Source organism: Amphibalanus amphitrite, unplaced genomic scaffold (assembly GCF_019059575.1).
Source record: "Amphibalanus amphitrite isolate SeventyFive unplaced genomic scaffold, NRLGWU_Aamphi_draft 001714F_arrow, whole genome shotgun sequence".
Taxonomy (NCBI): domain Eukaryota; kingdom Metazoa; phylum Arthropoda; class Thecostraca; order Balanomorpha; family Balanidae; genus Amphibalanus; species Amphibalanus amphitrite.
In genome coordinates this window covers 41,725-68,387 of record NW_024883207.1, presented here as the reverse complement: position 1 = coordinate 68,387, position 26,663 = coordinate 41,725, and the positions used below count along the sequence as shown (strand labels likewise).

General features: G+C 47.3%; 1 protein-coding gene across 2 annotated transcripts in view; it reads left to right on the top strand.

The window, feature by feature from the left end:
* Positions 1-3,854: 3,854 nt before the first annotated feature.
* Positions 3,855-26,663, top strand: part of LOC122374797 — a 33,122-nt gene continuing 10,313 nt past the window's right edge. The window contains exons 1-10 of one of the 2 annotated variants that reach the window (XM_043353780.1): positions 3,855-4,141; positions 14,469-14,624; positions 14,995-15,175; positions 15,474-15,602; positions 16,885-17,069; positions 17,409-17,523; positions 18,024-18,193; positions 21,761-21,891; positions 22,584-22,699; positions 23,066-23,183. In XM_043353780.1, coding sequence (XP_043209715.1) covers positions 14,469-14,624; positions 14,995-15,175; positions 15,474-15,602; positions 16,885-17,069; positions 17,409-17,523; positions 18,024-18,193; positions 21,761-21,891; positions 22,584-22,699; positions 23,066-23,183 — 1,301 coding nt within the window. In that variant the 5' untranslated portion in view covers positions 3,855-4,141. Of the gene's footprint in view, positions 4,142-14,451; positions 14,625-14,994; positions 15,176-15,473; positions 15,603-16,884; positions 17,070-17,408; positions 17,524-18,023; positions 18,194-21,760; positions 21,892-22,583; positions 22,700-23,065; positions 23,184-26,663 lie in introns of both variants that reach the window. The other variant, XM_043353779.1, reaches the window with a different exon arrangement.

Here is a 26,663-nt window from a genome sequence, read left to right as displayed (position 1 = left end):
GTGCGCACGCGCTTAATAAACTCCAGATGGCTTATGTCAGCCACCTGTCTGAATTGTCCCTAACAGTGAACAAAATTTGATTGAAATCGACCCAGGGATTCATCAGATGTAGAAGCAGACCCCCTCACGTGCGCACGTGCATGAGTCCACCCCACCTGTGACACATGACCCTACATCGCTTGGTGAGTGCCCTGCCTGCCGACAGTCCAAGTTTCAGCGCAATCGGCCCAGAAACGGCTGAGTTATATATAAGTACAATTTTCAAGGGTTTGCAATATCCCTAAGCGGGCGGTGCCTTGCAGCCTATGCCGTGCTGACTGATTGGCAAAAGTGCAATGACATGCCGGCTATAAGCCATCGATCGGATTTCATCGGAAAATATGTCTAACGTTAACAAAACACGGTGGTATGCCTGAGTCATTTTCACGGAAGTTTATTGACTTTTTGATAATATTTTGGGTGAATATTGATGAGAAAAGTATGCGCTATCCGAATATGTGTGTTTCATGAACAATTTTCAACGTTTTCGATACGTTATGATGTTGTAAAGGACAGCGCATTCTGCGCGCATCAAACTTTCAAATAAATCTTTCGTTATTAAGAAAGTGGTAGTAACAATCACTTTTTCTTTTTATTCATTGCATCACACGTGCAATTACCTAAAAAATGGTACCACACCGATTTCATTCGGTCAAGGCGTTCTCTAACGACAACGATTTTTCCTCCACGAGGCACGAAATCGGTCATTTTTTCACAACAATTGGTCCTGATGTGCACGTGACGCGCCCAACGTTATAAAACCACATCAATACGCTAGCTTTAGCTCTCCTCTATCGATCGGTGGCAACCGCGTGTCGCTGTGACAACCGGTCGTCAAGATATAAGCCCGGAAAGGAGCACGCGTCGGACCGATTTCGGCCGACGGCGCCGTTTTTCGCGCCCCGTGTTAAACCAATGGCGAGCGTGCCTCGTGCTCTTGACCCTACCAGAGACGCACCCCTGGTCGGATTGCGCCCAAATTTTAATACCATCGTTCGATTTGACCACGCTTGGTGCCTGCCAAATTTCACGTTCCTGGATGGCGCCGTTCCGGCGCAAGACACCCAGATGTGGATGACACTTTTCTTTTGTGACACACAGACGTACAGACCGACAACTTCTCTTTTATAATATATCCGATTGTGTGACGTCACGTGCTAAGTTATCTGCACATCTTGGAGTGAAGTCTAAAGATAAGAAAAACGGACTATAGGTTGATGCTATGTAGGTAATTAGAGTATTATGTATTGAATAAAAAAAAACATCTAAATAGATCACCTCTGAAGTCAAACTTAAGTGATATTCTGGCAGTACTACGGGTTACGGCAAAATATTTTTTTGCGTGTTGCAAAGCTTCACTTGCATTTCGCGCTGGGCCAATGGACCGCACTTCCTGATAGACCGTACTGCTACGTACTTACAAGGCGTTGTTTTCAGCCCTCATTATATTTCGAGTGGCATTTAGTACGTAGCGACAAACGTTAGCCGGTAGGATACCTGCTGTGTTCATCCGTCCTTTTTCCTTAGGTCAGTCTGATCCCCATCATTGATGCTGCTTCACTGTTCCGGTCTGAAGGTCATCCTACCCAGACAACTGGTGAGAGAAAATAGTCTATGGGTCTGTTCCAGTCGCACTTCCCAACACCTCTAAAATCCTCCAAGATTGCTTTCCTGTTCCAGTGGCAGCTGTAGCCCCTATAAAGCCAACGAGGCATAAGCGTAGGAACCATGGGTGCAAGGGTGCAGCTGCACCCATTATGTCTCCAGTGGGTGCAGACAATGTATTCTGCACCCACAATAATCTGAACCAAAAACCCCTTTTCTCATCAACACTACTTCCCATGCAGCACGGCACATTCAGGATATGTTGCCTACTATCCATCTTTCGAAGCATTTGCTACTGTGATGATGGTCTTCAAAACTTACATTTGTGCTGAAGAAAAAAAAAGAAATGGAGCATGTGCAATTGAACACATACCGAACCGATGACCCACTGTCAAAATTTTTCGCCCGATATCTTCAAAAATGGCTAAGCTGGCCGTTTTTACTTTTCGCGGTAGTCAATATTGACAATATTAACCCTCCATGTGTGCGGCGTTTTCCAGCTCTTCTAATGTGTAGGGGGGGGGGGGGGGTCGGTCGGACCCCCCTGCCGTTCGGCCCCTGATCGAGCTAGAGCTTCGCGAAAAAAACGAGGGTGCTGCCCGTGACGAGAGGAAGCCGATGATACCCAATTTTTAGGTCCTAGGTCATTGGTTGACCTTCCAGGTCAGGTCAATATTCCAAAAGTCTGGAAAATCGGGACCTGCTAGAACTGCGTAAAGTGAAGCTCTTATCGGGTTTTTCGGGGTGCTGCTCACGAATATCTGATGCTAGTTTTGATCACAGATGATTTCTTCATGCATTTGGGCCAGATCGGGTCAGGTCAAGTCAGGTCAACTATTAGGCGTCCTACCGGCTATCCATAGTAGGTGTCAACTACCACTGACGGCGTCGTAGCATGTTACGAAGGCACTAAAACTACTTCGTAAACGTTCAAATATGCTAAATTCGAAATCAGCCCGAAAAACTACCCTAGAAACATGTAAAACTCGAAAAGTGAACCGAGGTCATCAAAGGTCAATGACCTGACCTGACCTTCAGGTGACCTTCACACCCACTGTGATGCATGGGACGAGCATCATTTCACATGTTTGGACGTCTACAATCACAAAAAGACTGGAAACACGCGGATAATGTGAGCTGACATACGCCAAATCGCGATTCCGGCCGAACATGGTCTCGAAAATCAGGTCACAGGTCAAAGGTCTTTTGGGTCAGGGTCATGAAATTTTCAGAGTAGGTGTAAAACTGATCAACTCGAGGGTACTAAGGGTTTCGTCGCGATCGGCCGCTTTTTGCGTGAGTTATTGCAAAAAACATGGGAGGTTCATCCGACCCCCTACACATGCGAGGGTCAATGCTTCCAAATGCACTTATCGGTCGGTACCTTTTCGACATGGTACACCCTCAAAGCTCGTAACGAGCCTTCGCTCGGGTATCACTCCCTACCCCCCCCCCCTGCTTCACCGGCCATGGCTAGATTTCTGCACCCGTGCACCCACAATGTTCCAGCCGTTCCTACGCCCATGCGAGGGCTATAGCTCCCTATAAGCTCCAACCTCCTCTATCTTGCTCTTGGAGGACTTTAGAGGTGATTGGAAGTGCGACTGGAACAGACCCTATGTAACTAACCTTCCCGTCTCCGCAGTGACCGTGTGAGCGCCGTTGTTTGGCTTGTCGGACAAGTCACGCTTTGGAAAATAATGGTAAGAGGGCATCAATGATGTCACATTTCGATTCCCAACGTTTCTGTATTCATTCATCTCAGATTGTCGCTTTTAAATCCTATCTCCTCGTTTTTATCCAGGAATCCAGGATATAAGTCGTACAATTTTCACTTCTTACCGTTTCGTGTTTTTCAGTTCAAACGCTAGCCAGGTAGACCCTCGCTCGCAAGTCAGTGCTGCTGTTTTATAACTGTCTCGTGCCCAAGTGGTGTTCGAGGGTCATTGGGTATGACTTGCCGGGGTATTTGATGGTGTCTCCATGGCCCCTCGTGGTTTGGCAGCTGGCTAAAGTGCACATTTGCATGCAATATCGGACGCTAGAACCCGTCTGCCCCTGACGTCAAAGCCTGTGAGAGAGGCCCCATAGCTCCCGGGGCAGATCTGCGGCATTTAATACGAGCGTCACTCCAAGGTCAAGCTAGAGGCTGGAAGTTTTCACGTGACTTACCATCTTCTTATACTGGCTACAGAAGCAACGGGACAAATAGTCACGTGACCTACTCTCGCCTCAGTCACACGTGCCGCCTGCGTACTAGTCACGTGACCTAGCCTCACCTCACGGAGCACACAGCCGCTGTAGTGAGTAGTGAGATCACGTGACCTGCCTACCCTCCCTCCCGCCGGGTGGTGGGGTGGGGAGGGCAGAGGGGTGGGGTAGGTCGTCAGAGGACGGAGCGGGCTGCGCGCTCGACACTGCGACCGGCCGGCTCGTGGTAGGCGGACGTGGAGAGCGCTACTGGAGGCCACTGACCTACGACACAACTCTCGTTGAGGTAGGTGGGCGAACGCAGGGAAGGGTCATATTTTGAAATGTTATATTATGAAAAAATAGAATTACGTATAATACGTACCTAATTCTTCATGAATAGTGTGAATGTTATTGTTCCAAAATGTTTTTAAACGTGCCTGCTCATTCATGTTGATGTAGACATGCATAAAAATACATTGTGCTGGATTTGATGCCTGGTAAAGCTAGGTTTGAATGCCGTTTTGTCCTTTGCCTGACCCGATGCCGTTTAGCGAGACGCTCAAACTTATATCATTAAATTAACGCAATGTAACGGAATGTTAACCAGCGCTCCGTAGGGCTATTGCCGGACCCTGCCATCCGGCGGGGGGGGGGGCGTTTGTCCCCTCCCTAGATCTCAGAAAGTTACCGAAAGGTTTTCAACATTCAAACGACGTTCCACAGCCCCACCGGGAAACTACCATGTGAGCCGATTTCATTGACCTCTGTGTATCCGATGACGTCATAGGTCAGATTAAAGGTCGCATTTCTGACCGTTTAAAGCCTTGTTAAAATATGTTATAGCATCGAATAAAAGGCATGTGATCGAAAATCACCGATAGAGCACTGTTTGTCTGATACCTATTTTGCTAGATGAAGTCACTGATGTCAGGACAGGTCAGAGCTCAGGTCACTGAGGGTCACAATACTGACCCAACTTTACTAAGGTCATATGATGCATGTTTTATGGTCGATTGTGCATATCAAGTTCAATGGTGTGGGCTAGGCGACCAGGCAGCTCTGGTTAGATTCCGGTAAAGTTCAGGTCAAGGCCAGGTCAAAAAAGGTCAAAGATCAAACTTGATTATTTTGCATAAAATGGGTGTCGATTCTATGCAGCTCGTCACGATTAACCTTCGCCCCAGTGGGGGGGGGGGGGGGGGCATATGTTACCACCCTGTCGCGTGTTTTTGCGTGTGGATAAAAAACCGCGGCGCGTAACGCCGCGCCGCTTGGGGTAGCTTTTTGTGCATCAATTTTGGACAATATGTAAAATTTTTGACCCCAGGTCATGTCAGGTCAGGTCACCAGGTCAATTTAACTAACTATGCCTAAAAAAAGTTTGCAATCACGTCCAGCCTGCAGTGTTTGTCAGAAAGGTTTTAAACTTGGTGGATTGCATGATGATATGGGCGCCTACAATTTGTATATCTCGGATTTTTTATATCCGTGACCTAAGGTCAGGCCAGTGGCGTGACCTTAGGGTAGTGTGGGGTAATTTGAACATATTTTTACGTCTTCTCCATTGTACCAAATTCCAGTTCAACCCTGGATGAAGAAAAACTGCTTCAGTAGCGCAAGTGTCACTTGCTTTCACCATGCAAGCCTCATTTTTGGACGAGCCGAGCATACCTTGAATAGCATAGCCTCACTTCTCCACCAAGTCACGGTGTGTTCAAATTGCCCCACCGTGGGGTAATTTGAACATACTGCCTTTACCTGTCATAAAAACGATAGTCTCGCCAGCACCGATGTTGTTTGACCCATAAACAAATAGGCAGAACAATTCTAAACATACCTTCACTTGAAAAATCAACACAACAGCAAAAATAACAGTTGCAGAGTATCAATATCTGCACGCTGCACACCGGTCAGTTGACGGAATTCGCCCCTTTTCAATTAACAGAACGTCTATCATTTTTGTTCGATAAAAACTCTCCCAACCGTACTACATCTGTTAAAGTGGTGCCAATCGAAACCTGGACATTTGGAGTTCTGATTTTGTCCAATGTCCAATTCGGAATTGGTTGGACAAAGGTAGCAGACTGGACAACATTGGACGATGGCTTGCTACACTTCAGCGCTTTTTATAAAGTAATCGTGCATAGCATTGATTGGCGAATGGAAAGCTTGTTAAGCTCTCAATATAATGAAAACTTTTCGGCTGGTAAAATTACATGATAAGCAATATAAATGACGGTTTTGAGTGTTGATAGCTGCATAAATTTTCGGACATATTTGGACAAATAGTTGACTTTAAAGGTAGTGTGCCACCTTTGAAAGATTTCCCGTTTTATTTTTCCTAGGATAAGAAGCTTCTGTTTTTACCTAATATCGCAAAAAAAAATCAAAAATGGGCCTGGAATAGTGCCTTTTTCGCCTAAAAGTTTATCGGTTTTTAGATATGTATAACAACTGTAGTGGGCTCACCTGCAAACAGGCGTCGGGCAACAATCGCGAATGCGGCGCACTTGTGACAATAAGCAAAGGTCATTATAGTGTTACGACCATACGACGTACGGGAATGAGTTATCAGCTGTCTAATCGTAGACAACACAATGTCGAGCCTTAAACTGTAAGCCTGTATTGGTATTGTTTCTTAAATTTGGCTGTCGAACATTAATTTGTGGTTTGAAATATGATTTTATGTAAAATAATTGATATGAAACAGCCGTCTCTTAAGTTATGACCCCATTACACCACACGCGAGTGGCAGAAATGACAATGATCAGCTGACGCATTTTTCTTGGCCGAAGTCAGAGCGCGCGGCCCGACGCACCACGCGTATTTGGAAATTCCGACCTCGACGAGCATCAGAAGCCACCTAACAGGCGTGTTCGAAACCGCAGGAGATGATGATGAACGGGTTTATCGAAACTTGATTGGATGAGCCTATCGGTAATAGCGATTTTAGTGTGTGCATTTATTGTTCATAGTGGTGTGAAATGTGGTTGGGGTACGACCGACAACCCGTCGGGGCGAATTTCGCACTGGGGTACTCAAAATTTGAAGAATTTAAGACGTTTCCATAAGTTTTGAAGGTATGGATAAGTTCTAAAAATCCGGTTCTCCTTATCCGGGTCATTAACTCCATATGGTCCAAGAAAGCTGGCACACTACCTTTAACATTTTTGGACGGAAAATCAACAAAAATGCCGGACATTAGACGGATATTAGACGTAAATTTTCTAAAACTGGCATCACTTATCTGCTACTGCCTTGGGTCGAAAATATTGGCAAAAAAAAACTGGGAGCGTTGTTTTTTTTTTCGGAGCTATCCCTGTCTTCATTCAAATTCTCACACTATGTTCAAATTACCCCACGCTAAAAGTTATTTTGCCATTTTAAAAAACAGGGTTCAAAAGCAAATTTCTTGGATTGAAGGCACTGATTAGGTCATTATACAACAAAAGCCGTTGCGTATTAGGCGCTAGCAATGCAAGATTTTGCACTGCAATGAAGTTGCAATGACATGTTGTTAGGCGTTTTTGCTTGCGAAATTGATTTTTTACACTGTGCGTCAACATCTTCATTCCCTGAAACTTTAAACCCCGTTCATATGATAGCCCTTTTAGTTACGATAATTTCTCTCATTGGTCTTATTGTCATGCGACTTATGGATTTCCGTAATTTTGTGTTATTCACACTATGTTCAAATTGCCCCACATGTTCAAATTACCCCACCCTACCCTACCATTTTAAGTCAACGGAGAAAAATGAAAATGCCTCTAAATCCGTGTGTACGCATAGGAACAGTCCAAATATCTCAGAATCACTATGATTTGGACCACCCGTGACGACCAAAGTGTCTTTTTTTTGCTGATAGCCTCCAGAAAGGTCATCCGAGGTCATTTGAGGCTACAAACATATTGTTGCCAATAACTCTCGGTTGGAAAGAGATAGGACGCTGGGGATGGCTTCATTGTGTTTGTCTTGTCGAGACGCACCGACTGATATGCGACATGACCTTTTCCGGTCAATTGACCTTTGAGGTCAAATTTTCAAGTTGACCTTTCAAGGTCAACTTATAGTTCATTCGACGCGTCTCGGCGAGGGGAACACGATTCTGGCAATAGAAATGTCGTGGCTTTTTTTTAGTCAAAAGATATTGTCGAAAAACATTTTTTCGTAAAAACAGCTATTTTTTAGTTTTTTGCCCTCTGGAGGCTAAACCGTTGACCTGAGGTCAATTTTCATTAGGCCATATCAAAAGAACAGTTCAAAAGCTATCGATTGCTTTTCCGTGCGTTTTTCTAGCTATCATAGTTCCTGAGATAAATGCATGTTTTCTGAAAAATATAATGACATTTGGCAAATGTTGACCTTTGATGACCTCCAGTGATCCCAATATTGCTCTAAGATGAAAAGGGACCGAAATACTTTGAAACGTACGCATTGAGAGCTATCGACTGCTTTTTACTGCGTCTTTCTAGCCCTCTTAGTTTTGAGTTGAGGTGGGTGGTAACGTATGCCCCCCCCCCCCCACTAGGGCGAAGTTGGCTGAGACCGCCACTGCGCACAGCCGCTATCTGGGTTCAGAAGTGGCCAATACCCTAATTTTCGACAAATTTTAAAGCGTGATTTTCTCACATTTTCTGGTCGTAAATTGATCAGACTGTATAAAATATCATCCAGAAAAAATATTACTCATTCTGGCACAGATTGGTGGGCTCCCAAAGTACACCGTTTTGTTTTGCTCCGTGAGACCGAACTTGTGCTGCGATTTTCATGTAAATGTTGACGAGTCTCCTGTCAGTATTCTTTGCTTGAACATGCGTAAGTAAGATATCAGCTGAAAGGGGGAAATGTGCGGAATCCATTGGTAACAAAAGTGCATCTAAAAAACTTCCCACTCAGTTATTGTAAGCTAATTGTTGCACACTTGCACAAAGCAGAAGGGCTTGAGAATTTCAATATTTACATAGGCCTACCAAAAAACGCACAGCGTGCTTCACATCGAGACAACGTCCATAACATATACCGTACAATTGTGATTCATTTGCTGAAAAAATTAGGTCATATCATATCATATCATATATTTAGGAATACATCCATAAAATGGGTTTTCAGCGTTCCACGTCATGTAGGACAAGTAAAAGCATTTTCCTATCAATCCACATTTGCATCACCCTTTAAAAGGCATCTGCGATACACTTTTTAAAGACAGGAAGAGAAGACGCGTTTCTCGCACTCAGCGGTAGCCCATTCCACGCTCTCACCGCCCGATTGAAGAACGACCGACGGGCAAACTCTGTGCGGGCCCGCGGCACCTCCAGCTCGCCGTCACGTGTCGCTCTCGTTTCACGCACAGACACATCAGAGCGGTGGGTGATGCGTGAGCGGAGAAGCTCAGGGGCGCTCTCGACATGGTTCAGGTTGTACATGACGCACAGGTCACGCTCAGTTATCATGTCCTCGATCACCCGCCATCCAAGCTCTCGCAGTGTCCCGGAAATGTGTTCGCGATAGCCAAGACCAGTGACAATGCGGGCGCCAAAATTCATGCATCTCTGAAGTCTGTGCTTTTGGGTCTTTGTGCAGCTTCCCCACACGCACATGCAGTACTGCAGATGAGGGAATACCAGTGCCTCGACCAACAGCTGCTTTGTCTCACGCGGCACACGACGCTGCACTCTGGCCAGCCCTATCAGAATGCAGTAACATCGGCGAGTGATCGCGGCCACATGCTGCTCCCACGTCAGGCACGAGTCGATGTTGACGCCTAGGACCCTCGCCGACTGCACAGGCACGACTTCCGACTCGCCGAATTTGACGGTGAAGTTGACATTATCATTTTGGCGTGAGGATCTCAAGATAAGCAGTTCGGTCTTCGAAGGGTTTATCTTTAGCCTATTTTGCGTGAACCAGCAGAGAGCTACAGACAGGGTTTGTTCTACGCGGCATTTAAGCTCTGACAGGTTTCTTGGCGAGTCTGAATCTATAAACTGGGCATCGTCAGCGTACATAACAAGCCTCCCATGCGGCACGTGTTGTGACAAGTCATTGGAGAACACCAGGAACAACACTGGGCCCATTATGCTGCCCTGCACCACCCCATGCGTCACCGGCAGCTCAGCACCCGATCCACCTCTAACTGACTGCGTGCGGTCGGAAAGCCATGCACGGAACCACCGGTCATCAATACCGTACCACCCCAGCTTCTCCAAGAGGCGACCATGCTCGACGCTGTCAAACGCCTTGGAGGTCGGTCGGCATCACACTGCCGTCAAAAGTTATTGCAGTTTTAGTGACGCTAGGTCGCCGCCCGGCCGACCCCGATCAGGTCGGCCGGGCGGCGGCCGTGCAGCTGACGTCCGTACGGTTCGGCAGCTGACCAATCAGCTGCGAGAGAGGAGCGCGGTCCGTCTAATCGCTCCCGGCAGTTGCTTGTGCTGAGGGGTGCTCGACGCTCGTGTCGATTGCATTTGTTGGTTGTCGATTGTCGATTGACTTGTGGGTATACTTTCTGGTGACCAATAAATGTACGTCGTCTTAACTGAATGTAGTCTGATCAAATTCAATAAAGCAAAAAGATATCCAGCCAACAGAACATCGTAAGAATGTCCGATATGGTTGATAACATTCAGAGTTTTGGGGAGCAGCCATCGACCAGAATGAACCTTATTGGCTTTTGTATGTAACATTTGCATTGCTTTTGGAAAGTTTCAGTCAGATATCTTCAGAAATGGCAATGTTATCGGCTTTTGCATTTTACCGTAGTCGGTTAATCACAATTTTCGATATTGCAAAGGCAATTTCAGTACGTTCTTGACATCGAAAACCAAAACGAATAGCATCATCGTGCTCCAGAGCTCAAATTGCATCCGATGCACATCTTTTTTGTTGAGAATGTTCAACTTCAAAATTTGGCTTTTCTGACCTCGCCGTGACCTGACCTTCATTTGTCGAATGGAAATAGTTTCGAATCGGACGACCCAGATGACATCATTTTTAGATGCTTTTGCCGAAATGGACCATTAACCCGCGCACCGACGGGGGTCTGCGCCAACTTCGCACCGACGGGGGGGGGGGGTTCTGCGACACCTGAGCGAACGTCATTTCAGCGAACGACATTTGAGCGAAACATTTTCAGCGATTATCAATTTAAGCGATTGACTTTTTCAGCGATTGTCAAGTCGGCGAATTCAATCACAGCGATTATCAACTTTAGCGAGGACCAGAATCAGCGAAACCAGATTGAGCGAATATATGGTGGTCAGTGGGATACCAATTGAGCGATGCAGTTACAGCGAATGACCGAACGCGACGAAAGTCAATCATTTGCTACTTTTCGGAAATTATTGCACCTCTTTACGCATCATTTGAATTTTGAAGACACATATGTACATACATCGGACGACCAACAAGGGGTGCATGGGAGGGGAAGGAGGCGGGCAAAATTTGAATTGAAAATGTGGAACGTGAGAGATAGGGCGACGGAAGGAATGCCAAGGACCAATAATAAACTAGAGAGAATATGGCACAGGGGAATCCAGTCTATGTTTCAGGGACCTCACCCAAATATCTGGAAATTCGTACGGTGCTTGGGGCAAGAACAAATTTTACAACATGGGGAACTGATCCAAATTCAAGCGGGGCAATTTCGCGAAAAAAGCACAAGCAATATTGATCTCTGAACAAACGTTTGGTCACCATTATTGACAAAGAGCAGGGTGGGGTAGGGGGGGGGGGTGAAATTGAATCGTTGGAATTTTAGACAAATGTAGCATTAAATTTGGAGCTCAATGTCTGATCTTTGAACGCACGACATCCGCCATCCAGTTCCGGATAACCATGGGAAATTCCGGAAACATTCGTACGCATACGCTCGCAAAAGAAAAAATCAAAATCACCGTTACAGGACGATGAACTGTTTCGCTGAACTGACAGTCGCTCAAATTGTAGTCGACGAAATAGATGTCGCTGAAACATAGCTTTCGCTAAAATTGATAATCGCTATATTTGATAATCGATGAACTTGATGATCGCTGAATTGCCATTCGCTGAAAATGGTTCGCTCAAATGACGTTCGCTCAAATGACACTCGCTAAAGTCGCTCGCACCGGGGGGGGGGGGGGGGGCGGATGACCGCCCCCCCCCTGAGATCTCGAGAACGAAGCAAGATAGCGACAAGCGGTAAACGGCATCGGATACGCACGGCCAAGATCTACAATTTTTACAAAGGTCATTTTCAGGTCAGGTCAAAGATGACGTCACAGGGGTCGAAAAAGTCAAAATGGCGGCGCTAGATATGGAGAGTTTTTCTCGAATAACTTTCGAATTAGTCAAGATAGGAACAAACTAAGGGCATCATCGTGATCCTCTCGTCAATCCGCATCGAATGATATATATGCTGACCTCGAAAGGTCAAGGTCAAAAGTTGACCTCAGGTCACGTGACCTCGAGGTCATCATGTATATCATTCGATGCGTCTTGACGAGCTGAACGCAATGAGACCATCCACGCGTCTGTATCTTGTTCCTGTACGGAGTTATTGGCCAAAAACCTTTGGTGACCTTTGATGACGTCACATGACCTCACAGCTGCCCAACAGCAAAACAGACCTCAAGGTAGTGAAGGTTGATCGTATATGAAGTCATATATGGTATATGGGGCCATTCCGACCCGTTTTAGTGGTAAAAACAGGGAGTTGATTTTTCCCCCATTGACTTATAATGGGGAGGTCGCGAAATTGACCTGACCTTAGGTCACCGATATCAAAATTCCGAGATATACAAATTGTAGCTACTAATGACCTAATAATATCCTGCGACTTTCAAAGGCCTCCGACATCCACTGTAGCTCTGGCACGGTGACAAAGTTGCAAAAAAGTGACTTGAGGTTGGGTCATTCAAAGTGACCTGGTGACCTGACCTTAAAAGGTAGGAGGTTCAAACTTGCACACCATGTGTAAAATTGATGAGGTTATAGTCATACCAAATTTCGCGGCGCTACGCGCCGCGGTTTTCCCGCTATTCGCGAAAAACCTCAGGGGGGGGGGCGGATATCCGCCCCCCCGTCGGTGCGAGGGTTAAAGATGTGTCGCATGACCTTAAAAATGTATACATTTCCTTCCATGACCTTTTCCATGACCTTTTGTGACCTATGACCTTTCCATGACCTTTTGTGACAAAGCTAGGTTTCGTTTGTCAGCTATTCCTATCAGAAGCCGTTTGAACTTTTAGTATTGAACGAGTAGTTTCGAAGACAGCAGGGAAGCTATGCAGAATCCCCTCCCGAGTCCCCCACGTTATGAGATATAACCGTCATCCGCGGATTACAAGCAAAAATATTTTTTACGGCAATGATGTATCAGCATGGATGCTCATACGTTCCCATATGTGACCTTACGGTTGACTTCACATACAATAAAAATTGCTTGGTAAAATGTTAACTGGTTAACGAGTTATGGCATTTTGGCCACTTCCGAACTCAAATAGCGGCTGTGTGCACTGGGGCGCGGGTTAACCCAGTGGTGATCTTGGTTTTACGCTACGTGCCGTGGGTGGTCTAGGGCGGCTAAAAATAGAAATTTGACGTTATTTGCCAAGAATGGAGACATCCAGCTCAAGCGTGGTATGCCGATACCGATAGACGACCTTACGTTTTATCACATTTTCCAGTTTTTTTTTTTTTTTTAAGTGATGCCCGAAGGGTTCTTGAAAGTTTGGTGACGATAGGTACCTACCTATTTGCAATGCTTCAGGAGACATCGACAAAAAGTAGAGAGGGTCTTTTCGCCCCCCCCCCCCTCCTACGGGGTGGGACGCTGCTTATCTTATCTTGCACGAGACGCTGCTGGTAGGCATTGGTCTCATTTTCCTACATATCAATATTATCACTGCCGGGATAACGGGGCGCCGCTGACCGCGGCCCGGGTCACTGACACAGTTTGCTTATATGCAGTTCAACTGCCGACCGGAGCGTACGAGCGTTGGACGTCAGTTTGTTGTTACCGTGCAATGCCAGTCCGTTGGTCGTTCTACTTTCAACGGGGCTTCAACGCTCTTATGAGTGGTAATAGGGTTTCATATAAACATTGAATGGAACTTTACAATATGCTATACCTAGCAATGAAATTAATGTTTGAAAAGCGAGTTCTGCAGGCTTTATGATTGACGTCAGTCTCGCCAATTAAATGTCCGTTTATGCTGGCGCGAGGCATGTGCGTAAAAGCGGGCCAGTTTACGTTTGCGTTTTAGCAACCTTCGCGGAAATGATAAGAAAATGTTTCGCCGCAGATAAGTGGCACCGGGCACGCCTGCAGTTGGAGAAGCCACATTTTACAATAATTGTTTCTATGTGCGTGTCGAGAAAGCCTTGCATACATACTGTCAATGCAAATCCTGAATTTAATTATGTGTCGACGGTTTTGAGCCATACTGTAGATGCTGTACCTAATTCCCACGGGCAATTACATTTTGAACCTCTACGCCCTATTTACTAGTAGATGGGCCGATACCTAATCACAAAAGCTCCATAACACAAAGCGCTCCAGAAAACGCTTCCATTTTCTCGTTTAATGTGTGAATTGCTCCGTGTGAACCCTGTAACAAACCGTCTATTCACCTGTAGTTTTTTCACGTGCAAAGATGGACAGCGAACCCTGGACGGAGAAGATGTGGGGCGGACGGAAGTTCTGGGGCGTCGGCTCGGAGTTCGACCCCTGGTGGACCCTGAATGAGAAGCAGAAGAAACTGCAGCAGGACCTGATGGAGATTTGCAGGACGAAAATCCGACCGCATGCCGTAAGTACGGGAGAGCTGTCGGATTCTATACTCAGTTTTAGTATTAGTGTAAGTTGACTTAAATGAATCGTATAGGTAGATATATTAACGTGAGCTCTTCTACGCCATTCAGCGAGCTCGAACCTGACTCTGTGCTGAAAAGTATGCTCCATTTGACGGCAGAACGCTCGTTATTGTTTACCATCCACTGGATTGTTTCTTTCCACCGAGGCTGCTGAATCTACCGATCCACTGTTACTTTCATCATATTTGTATTTTGTCATCGGTTATTTGTTGAAACAATGTTAGTCACAAGAGTCAAATAATACCTGGTGACAACGGATGTTATGTGACCTGGCCAAAACAACCTTCCCTCCATACCTACCTCCAGATCTACTGCGACAAAACGTACTCGTATCCACGTGAGTCTCTGAACGCGATGTCGGAGCTGGGCCTGCTGGGCCTGCTGGTGCCCAAGGAGCTCGGAGGTCTGGGAGAGAGCCACCGCTGTGCCGCCATGGTGGTGGAGACGCTGGCCAGATACGGGTGTCCCAGCACCGCCATGGTTTACAGTGAGTCCTATTTCAATTTGTTATACATCATGCGTTTATTTAAAAACTGTGTGAGCCCTAACTGCGAGTGGTTTGGTGCATAAACTCTTTCGAATGCTCAGCAGCTAAACAGCGTTAATAGCGGTAAATTGTTGCTGATCACGCTGTTTTTATTGAGACCGCTGCTTTTTAGGGGGGGGGGGTTGTAGGACTCATTCGGAAACAACCAATTGAATACATGTCTTGCATACAGCAAAAAATGAACGATGTAAAAGGCGTTAAATACAAAGATTAACCCCGACTCCTCGTTCCCCCACAGCGATGCATCTGTGTGCGACGGCGGGTCTTCTGTTACGTCATCACAACAGCGAGACGATCAAGGACATTCTGCGCCGACTGGATAAGGACAAACTGGTGGGCACGCTCTCATACAGTGACCCCGCTACGGGTGAGTGGACTCGGTGGTAAGACAGACACAGCCTGCAGTATCGTTTGGGTAACGTGAAAAGGATGGGTGTGAAGGCGCCCCGAATCATTTTGCACGTGTTTTGACCATTGCAGATAGACCGAAATAGCATGCCTACCTGTCTCAGTGTCTCGGAAGAAACCTCGATAGAAAAGTGCTGGAGTATAACTTTTAGGACAAGGTATATGCAAGGGCATAGAAAACTAATTCAGATGGGCGGGGTTGTGCTTGACTCATGAGTCGAGTCGGATAAAATGTTGAGCTGTTGAGTTGAGTCAGAGTTGAGTCAGACAAAAATATTAAGGCGTTGAGTTGAGTCAGAGTTGAGTCAGTAAAATAACTTTGACATAGAGTTGAGTTAAACACCCCCCCCCCCTGCTTAACAACTTAGCCCTGGCCCTGCTGCTGGATTTTTTTCACCCCCCCCCCGCTCAACAACTTTTTTTATCTGAGTCAGTTTTGAGTCAACTCACTTGACTCAACAAAAATTAAGTCAAAAATTGAGTCAGCTCCTTCTTTGAGTCAGAGTTGAGTCAGGGCTTTCTGAAGTTGAATGATGAGTCGAGTCGGCAATTTTTTTTTTTAGTCGAGCACAACCCTGCATATGGGTATATGATGGCACGTACCAAAATAAGGGCAATATCACCGTAATATCATTTCAGCATCCGCTCGTCTAACCGGTCTTATCCATTGTGAAACTTGTCTGTCTACATTCTTACGGCCCACGGTATTATTGTGTGCGCAGTGAAACCGAGGGAATGTAACGATAGCGGTGCGTATTCTGAAAGATAACGTCTAATGTGCTCCTTCATCAGGCCGTGCCACCGGAAAGATATCAGAGATATGGCCGTATTTACGCTACACGCAATGCCAATGGAAACTGACTGAATGAATAATGACGCTGTGATAGGCACGCAATATGGTAATAAAGATAAGCGTAGATTGATCAATGTTGATAGCGGTGAGTGGGCGTGGGAATGGTAAATGCGTTTCATGGAATGTAGCGAAAACATTGAGAGTTATCATTTTCTGGGACACAATATCATTGTAAATTAATTTTCGACTTTTTGTATTTCATTTGTTACGATCTAATTTTTCCTTATGCATCGCTCTTTTACTTTCAAATATGTTACGCATTTTTTTTTTTTTTGACAAATGAAGCGACGTATATTTACACCTTGATGACATTCCGTGATCCTAAAAACTGTTTTACAATCGCCTACTGATACCACGATACTGCTGCCCCCCTCCCCTACTCGTCAAGGCGGCCACTTTTGGTTCCCGCTCTCCTCCAAGTGTCACCAGCTGGACGAGAATCACGTTAAGCTGCTCAAGTACGCCTCGTGGACCACATCGTCAGGATTCGCCGATTTCTACGCCATCCAGACTGTCAGCCCGGGGAAGAAGCCCGGAGACTTCTCCGACCTCACCTGCTTCCTCTTCTTGAAGGTGAGAGCGGTGATTCTGTCGCTACTTCTTATATCGTAATATAGAGAAAACAATGCATGGTGTCGATATTCGATGTAATGTTGGATGAGTCGTGTTGCTTGTTTACTTTGCATACATTATAAAGGTACGGAATATTTGCCATCCGGTGCTGAAAGGCTTGTGCTGCAGTTTTCGTAATTTATTCATTTTTGATATGTATACCGAAAAGTACGATCCTTACAATGATCACGACAGGTGTCTAGCCTCCTTGTTAGTATGGTTGATTAGGTGTTTAACTAATCTAACTAACAATTCGGTTAATAAATAGCCAGTCACCTGACTAGTTTTCGCTCTCTTCAGGACGAGGTGCGCGCCAACGCCGCTGACTGGCAGTCGCTGGGAATGCACGGGAACCAGTCGGGGCCTCTGATCTGTGAGGGCGTGCTGGATGTCAGCCGACGCATCGGACCCGTCGGTAAGTAGTGAGCTGCCTGTCCCCTGTCGTACCTGGGCTCCTAGTGCATAGCGTGTAGTGTGGTGTGTGAATAACTCATATTTTGTCGATGAGCAGTGAGCTACCTGTCTCTGATGCATATAGCATGATGGGGTGAACGGCACACATTCAGGGAATTACTACATTCCGGAAACATTCTGTGGAAATTCTGGATTGGTTCACAGCTTGCATACAGCGTGCAATATATTGCAGCGTGTACGTGACGTCACGCAGAATCTTTGCCGTCTGAGTGACTTGGAATCCGGCCCTAGTTTCGCACTTTGTCTCAACCTTGCATCACGATGTTCCAACGTGTCTCATCATATCCGACCGGTCTCATCACATGTTCCGCGGTGTGCCGCATTGTCCCATCGATTCTCATTTTGCCCCACTGCATCCCACCACGTCCCGCAATGTCCCACCGTATCCCACCATGTCCCACCAATCACCATATCCCAACGTTTCCCACTTTGTCCCCGCAGGCGATGGATCCAGGTCAAACGACGAAACGGTCGATCCGTTCTTCCTGCTGGCTTCGTCTTGCTGCTGGAACGGCATCGCCCTGGCCTGCATCGACTTGGTGAAGAAACATGTCACCAGGAAGGCTCATGGTGACTTGGGCATACGTGTCTGCGATTATCCCACCATTCAGGTATGTAAGCGCGGTTTGAGGCTCTTTGGTGAGTGTTTGTGGCACATTGGTGATATTTGTGACTAAATAAGCCAGTTTGGTCGGCGTCTGTGGTGCAGTTGTTACGTCTTTGGGCTGCTAAATATTGGTATATCATGTTGTGACTATGTGATTTTGGGTGTGATTTGTTGTCGGTTACTTCTTTCAGGCATTGCTGAGCGCTGGTGTGAGTGACAGTATATTTAAAGGGACCCTCCCACCTTGACATTAGATTTGAGTTGAGATAGCCAAAATGGGGTCCCTGGCTCACAATTACCGGTTTCGGCACTCACAACATCGAGAAATGCCTTAAATCGGAAATATTGAATTTCAAAATTGCAGCATTTTGATTCAGAGGGTCTAATGCTTAGGAATACCCCTCTGAATGTGTGACGTCAGCGCAAATATCTAACGATTTTTAAATGTTTGACAAAAACGTTTTGTAGTACGCGGTGGTATATGCTATTTGCGCGCAACATCTGCCGCAAACGCCGCACTTCTAAAATAAAGTCGCTAGAAACAGCGGAGATCCCAATAAAAGTAAACAAAAGTAAAAGTCTAATATCTTGAAAACCGGTGAATATTTTTCGGTGAAATTTGGTAGATATTCGTTTTCGCTCTTTCTGAACCGAGCGAAATCACTTTCATGCCAATTCATAAACTTTTTTGAAGGTGGGAGGGTCCCTTTAACCCTCGCCGGCCGAGGGGGGGGGGCGGGTGCCGCCCCCCCCCCCCATAGGGTTTTTTCGCGATAGCTCCGAACACGCTGGCGATAGAGAGCTGAAACTTGGCATACCTGACCTTTGATCCAAGCCGCATCTTTTGACACCAACCGCATTTTTGGGTCAGGTCAGGTCACTGACCTATGACGTCATAAGTGAACCTCTGCACGGTCTTCAGATGTCGCAACTTCGCAACGCCCTCACTGCCAGAGGAGATGTCACAGGGAAATGAAACTTGCAGGATCTAGTATCCATTATGAGTCTCACAACTTGTATATCTCGGATTTTTCCTAAAGGTCATATGAGGTCAGGTCATTTTCGTGACCTCACCATTATAAGTCAATGGGGAAAAATGAAAACTGCTATTCTGGCGCCGGGAACGATCTCCAACTATCTCAAGCACACAGAATCGTGATTTGATGCACTCCTTGCTAGGTTAGATGCGTCACTTTTGCAATGTTGACCTTCCGTGACGTCATTTATGACGTCATCAAGGTCATATTAGTTTTTCGTCAATAGCTCCCGATCAAATTGAGCTAGCGAGTCGAGAAAGCCACCAATGGACTCAGGAAGACCTGCCGAATCGAATGATATGCGACATGACCTCTTTCGACCAACTTCGTGACCTTAGGGTGCTGACCTGACCTTGACCTGAGGTCAACACCCCAAGTTGACCTGACCCGAACAAAAAAAAATATCATTCGACGCGCCTGAGCGAGGCGAACACGATGCTGCCAAAATCGCGGCTCTGCGGCCGTTTTTTGCGAAGTTATTCACCAAAAACTGAACCGTACCCTGGGGCACTTGACCTGACCTCAGAGGTCACCGGTTGACCTAGGACCTTAAAATTGGGTACCAATCTCTGCGTCTCGTAACGGCGCACACGCTCGTTTTTTCCGCGACGCGCTAGCTCCACCAGGGGCGAAACGGCGAGGGGGGGGGGTCGTACCCGCCCCCCCCCCCCTCGGCCGGCGCGTATGTAGAAAACCAATAGGTCCGGCGAGGGAGTGACCATCCCACCTTGACATTAGTTTTGAGTTGAGATAGCCAAATTGGTGGTCATGGCCTGAAAATACCGGTTTGGGCACTCACAGCATCGAAAAATGCTTTAATTCGGAGATATGGAATTTCAAACTTGCAGTTTGGGGCTAATGCATTGGAATGCCCCCTTAGAATTTGTGACGTCAGCGCAGATCTAACGATTTTAAATATTTTACTAAAACGTTTGGTAGCACGCGGTGGTATATGCCGCTTTCCGCGCAACAAGTGCCGCACTTTCAAATAAAGTCGCTAGGAACAGCGGAGACGACCCCCACCAAACACGATTTGGCAGCACTGTAATGACGCCTGCTGGGCGTGAAGTTTTCCCTTCACCATAGGGTTTACACACAAACTGGTCAAAGTTTGAGCCAGGATATACTAGTCTAAAAATGCAAAAAACGAACAACTTTTGGCATCAATAGATTCAGCATTTCATCGTGTGCCTCAAACCGTCCATCATTTGGCCTCAAAGGAGGTAAAAATTGTTCAAAATCGAAGTTGAAAAGATGCTTTCTGAGCACATAATCTGGTAGCAATCACGTGACCTGCTATAAGCAGCTTATCGATAATTTACAAACATAATTATTAATATGCTGCTTTAAACAACATTAATCATACATTTTGAGCTTTCGGTACTTTAAATAAGGTCAAAACATCGCAAAACACAAAAGTTAATACAATAGTCACGTGGGTGTCAGGAAATGTCACAGGTGCGTCAAATTTGTGACAAATTTGTGACACGGATGACATATAGTACAATACATTAACACACATGGACTCTCTCTCGACCTTCCGACTCTCCTGGGCGACACTCATCCGGATATCCACGACCTTCTGTTCGTCTTTCTCGCCGACGCTCGGATCATCAAGAGCCTTTAGCGTGTTAGGGCCGCGGCTGCCGCCCCTAAAACGCTAACCAGAGCCCTCGTCTCCCGGCTCACCCCCAAACGCACACACTAATTAATCGCGGTTACAGGGCTTTTTCCCTCGCGCCGTTTTGGCTTAGGTGCGAGGTTTTTGCCCTTTGCGTTAGGCGTCGGGTTTTTTATTATTTAGGACTTTTTCGCCCGACTATTACACCCCACAACAAGGCCCCGCCGGGGGGCTGGAGCCTAGAAGGTCTTATACCTTCTGTCAGTGCGATGAAAGCTTCCCGGCTCCATTACACTGACACCAGCTCACAAGTGTTCATGTCTATTATGTATTGTTAATAAAAGTCATTCCCACTGTTGTGTTTGCGACTCCAGACATCTCGGCTCTTTGGCTATACACGTAAGTACCTCCCTTAGCTTTGATTCCACATTAAGATAGGATCCCACGTTGTTTTTGCTACCGGGTTCACATAAACCGATTTAACGTAAGACTTGCTTCCCGGCGAAAATTGCCGGAGTAACTGCCCTCTGCTCGGGTATGGCACTAGGCCGACCGAGCATAAAAAAAAGGATCTACCTGTTTCTTATAGGTATCTTGAGCGGAGATCCCAAAAAGTAAACAAATGTAAAAGTCTAATATCTTGAAAACCGGTGAATATTTTTCGATGAAACTTGGTAGATATTCGTTTTCGCTCTTTTTGAACCGAGCAACATCACTTTCATGGCAATTCATTAACTTTTTTGAAGGTGGGAGGGTCCCTTTAAAACGTTTAATTACCTAACTACGTTGTCCCTATTTTTTTTTTTTTTTTTTATAAAAGATTGAGTTCAGGTTTGTAACTAGGTTTTTCGGCCCTTCTCAGAATCTCTAAAAATAATTTTCAGTTGTGACTATACCGCCGTTTCACTCGCAGGACTATTTTGGCGAGAGCGTATGCGACACCAACTCGGTTCGGCTCATGGCCATGTCGATAGCTGAGGCGCTGGACATGGCCACAGAAAACAACAGCTGGGACAAACACGTCCACCTAGACTACTTGCCACGGTCAGTTTATTTAGCTATGTTGTATATATCGATCACGCATAGGTTTATTTGGGAAATTATGTTCGCAGTGTTATCGCCGGTTCGAAGTTTCATACCGGAACCGGCTCGTAAGCACAGGCTAGTATGGAGTGGTTTGTAATCAGATAATGTACGCATTTAACAGGTTCGTCGGATCGTCCTTGCGACTTGCTTATTAACCTTCAATGCGAGCGTTTTCTCCCGCAAGTTTTAACCGTTACGAACCTTTCCTTTTGTACTTGTGCTTACCAAAGGTTAACAGACACTAGACAGTCAAATCAGTAAAGCGATAATTTTAGCATGCATCGGTAGGCAATTTGAACTTATCTCCGGCTTTGATAGCAGCTTTTATCCAAGCCTTTAAATCATGCCTTATCAATGATATGTGTCTCGTTTAATCAATTTATATCGCATAGCAAAAACAAAACAACGATACAGACACATTAGATAATTACTCAGTTGCCAATTAGCTTCCACGGACAATGCCGTGGGTAAGCTTCGATGGAAAAACAGGTGACTCAAGTCAGAACGTTCTGAAAGCCAGCCGTGTTCACCACATTTCGCTCGACACTTCCAATAGCATCTGCTTCCCATTACTCGACAGTGCGTCATAGCGCACATAAATACCCATCCCACGATTCCCCTAATGACGTCACGTTTTCTACCCCTTCCAGCGCCAAATTTCTTCAGTGGCTGTGGCAGCTGAAGTTCGCGGCGGCCAAGAATGTCAACACCGTGACAGACACTATGCTACACGCGGCCGGCGGCTCCGGATACAAGACGGACTTTGGTGAGCTCCTGTTGGGCCATTGTCGGCTGCTGGTGCAGTGCGAATTTGTGAGGTCAATGCTGCCATGACTCTCTTACTCCCCCAATATTCCTCTTTTATGGTGCAACTTAGACCTTTTCCCAATGCCCATGGGTTCACCAAAAGCGGCTGGGAAAGGGAACATGCCTGCGGTGTTTTTTTAGACTAAGTCCTGACTGACCGCGGAACATTGTTTGACTGAGTGATTTTGGCCGAAACACAATCTAGGCTAGATCGCGATCGGCTTAACTTTGATACAATTAGGGCATATTACAAATTTAACAACTTCTAGGTCTCATAAAACACTAAATAAAAAGCCTAAGGTGACAATTATGCCTACTCTGTCAGGTCTGGAGCGCCTGCTGCGGGACGGAAAGGCCGGCTGGGTGATGGGACCGTCCAACGAGGTTCTCCGCCAGTGGGTCGGAAAGACGGTCCTCCTCGGCATGGATGCCACCGACTACTGGTGTGTACAGGTCTCGCGGGTTTTAGCGGCAGGTTTTGCACCTATGAAATTTAGTCTACTTCAGGCTATATCTTCGTCGTCTTAAGCTTTTAAGTGTTGAATATGCAATCGATTTGTTCGTTCACAAGCCTGCCATTATCGTATAAAATGGCTTCATCGTGGATCGATTAGTTTCTGAGATTTAACCGGAAATGTAAAAGGGCAAAGCCTACCGCTTAATCTCGCCAGAGCCGTACGGGGACTGAGAGAGACGGTAGATAGACAGACGGTAGAGGGACAGAGAGTCGGTACAGTTTCCGCTTGTGGCTTCACAGACTGACTACAGTGGTATGTGGACTGAAAGACGAGGGTCGCGTGGGTATAGTTACCGTTTATGGGTTGACAGACTGACTACTGGCACATGGACTCTGAAAGACGGGCATCGATGGAACAGAGGCCAGTTTTACCAACAGAAAAATAGCCGCCTGCCGGAATTTTTGCCTAAAGACCGCTTCACATACGGAGCGTAAACGGTAAAGCCCTATCCGCTTACGTGCCCATCGCGTTTACGCTCCGTATGTGAAGCGGTCTTCAGGCGAAAAATTCTGGCAGGCGGATATTTTTCTGTTGGTAAAACTGGCTTCAGATCTAGTTTCTGCTAACTGGTTTTATAGATTGACTAGAGGTACAGGTTTACGCGATAACTGTATGTTTTGATATGTATGATAAACGGATGCATTAGTTTGGGTGTAGAAACTTGCATTTTTATTGGTATTATTTGTGTAGAACTGGGTAACTGCTTTTAATTGAGCTATAAAGTATGATGGTGATGCATGCGAGTTGTTCGAGCCCTTAATAAGTTAGGATGTTACTCAATTCAACCCTACCCTACCCTACCCTACCCTACCCCTACCCCTAACCTACCCTACCCTACCCTACCCCTACCCTACCCTACCCTACCCCTACCCTACCCTGCCCCTACCTCTACCCCTACACTACCCTACCTTACCATACCCTACCCTACCCTATCCTACCCTTACACTACCCTACCCTACCCTACCCTACCCTACCCCTACCCTACTGTACCCTACACTACCCTACCCTACCCTACCCTACCCTACCCTACCCTACCCTACCCTACCCTACCCTACCCTACCCTACCCTACCGTTACACTACCCTACCCTTCCCCCTTACACTACCCTACCTTACCCTACCCCTACCCCTACTCCTACCCTACCCTACCCTACCCTACCCTACCCTACCCTACCCTAACCTACCCTACCATACCCTACCTTACCCTACCCTACCCTACCCTACCCTAACCTACCCTACCATACCCTACCCTACCCTTACACTACCCTACCCTACCCTTACCCTACCCTACCCTACCCCTACCCTACACTACCCTAACCTACCCTACCCTACCCTACCCTACCCCACCCTACCTCTACACTACCCTACCCTACCCTACCGCTACCCTACAATTCCCTACCCTACCCTACCCTACCCTACCCTACAATCCCCTACCCAACCCTACCCTACCCTACCCTACCCTACCCTACCCTACCCTACCCTACCACCGACAGTCCAAGTTTCAGCTAAATCGGCCCAGAAACGGCTGAGATATTGCAAAAACAAATTGATTGTATTGTTGTGCTCGGTCGTTCCGCTTTGTCGGAGAATCCGACGACCCCGCCGTCCAGCCTCAGCAGTAAAAAGTGTGTCGCTCTTTGTGCCTGTATTTGTGCCCCGTTAATGCCAGTCAGGCCGACAGTCCCTCCGCTTAACCCGGGGCCCGGAATAAACCCGAGTCCCCCCAAACCCACTGGTTTCCACCAAACAGAGCCGCCGTGGATTTCCCACGTCGGACGTCCCGGAATTATCCGAGGCCGGCCGACGCAAGAATGGTGAACGGCGGAATCAGTCGCCGGTGGCTCTCGGACCACACCCGAGGCACCTCCGACAACCCAACCCGCGGCACAAATCTCGCTCCCCACAGCCCGGGCGATGTACGTCTGAGCCGCTACCTCAGGTCGCACAGCACACGGGCAGCAGAGCGGCAAGATGGCTGGGCCCGGCAGCACCTCTGGATCAACCCAGGCAGCAGCACCGGTCAGCGGACGGGACAGGAGCCCTCCCCAAACAGTCCCCCGCACAGGAGTTCCCGCACTTACCCGGCCACCGCCACGCACAAAACTGACCGCCACCGCCGGCACGCACCGGTCGTGACCTCGGGTCAGATGCCACCACCAATCACAGCGCGGCACGGACAGAAACTCGGCGCACGGTACAAAAGCAAAGGACCGGGCCGGATTCGAACCGGCAACCACCGACTGATCACGCCGGCCAAACGTCCAGACACCCTACCCACTCGGCTATCGGGGATATATGGGACGTCGCCGCACTCCAATCACCAAACTTCAGTATGACACCCATTCAGTGTCCATTACAGTATTTACTGGCGAATCCTCTTGGCGAGCGGTGCCCTGTGTCGGCCTTCGTTGTCAACATAGGCGGCGGAACGGGGGGGGCACCGGGGCACCGTGCCCCCCCTTGAATTCTGCAAGGGGGGCACCAATAGCAAGGTGCCCCCCTTAAATTTGATGTATTAGTACTAGGGGCAGATTCGGGGAAAACTCCAAGGGGAGGGCCATGAATCGAAGTGGTGCCCCTACCTATGCCCAAAATTAAAACCTCAACGGATTTCGGCCACTTAATTTTGGTGGTGCCCTATTTTCAGTTTTTTTATTTTCTTTATTTTTGGTTAGTCATGTGATGACTGGTGCCCCTGTACCTGCTAGGCCGCTGATGCCCCTGGAAAGACTGTGGTACCTACCTACCCTGCCCCCTGACAAGCCTACGGTGGGCCCTGACATGACTTAGGTGCCCATGGGCCCTGACAGGCCTGTGGTGTCCTTGCTAAGCCTGTGGTGTCCCTGGGCCTTGGCAGGTTTGTGGTGCCCCTGTTAGAACGCAGGTGCCCTTGACAGGTTTGTGGTGCCTCTGACAATCCTAAATTGCCAACGACAGGCTTGTGGTGCCCTTGACAGGCCCATGGTGCCCTTGCGAGGCCGGTGGTTCCCCTGCGAATCCGATAGTGCCCCTGGCAGGCCTCTGGTGCCCCTGGCAGGTCTGTTGTGCCCCTGGAAGACCTGTAGTGCTTTTGCTAGGCCGATGGTGCTCCTGACAGGCCTGTGGTGCCACTGACAGGCCCGTGGTGCCCCTGCTAGGCCTATGGTACCCCTGGCGGGCCTGCGGTGCCCCTGTCGGCTGTCAGGCCTGTGGTGCTCCTGGCAGGCATGTGGTGACCCCAGGCCCTAAGTCATGACCCATGTGACCTCCACCCTGGGATTCGCCACTGATTAGTACCATGCGATGGCTTCTTGGTAATTTGTTACATGTAGGATTAATGGAATTTATCAAACGAGAATAAGGAAGAGACAAACACATAGGTACTTGGGGATCAGCTTAAAGTTAACCACACATACGGGCAGGGGTGT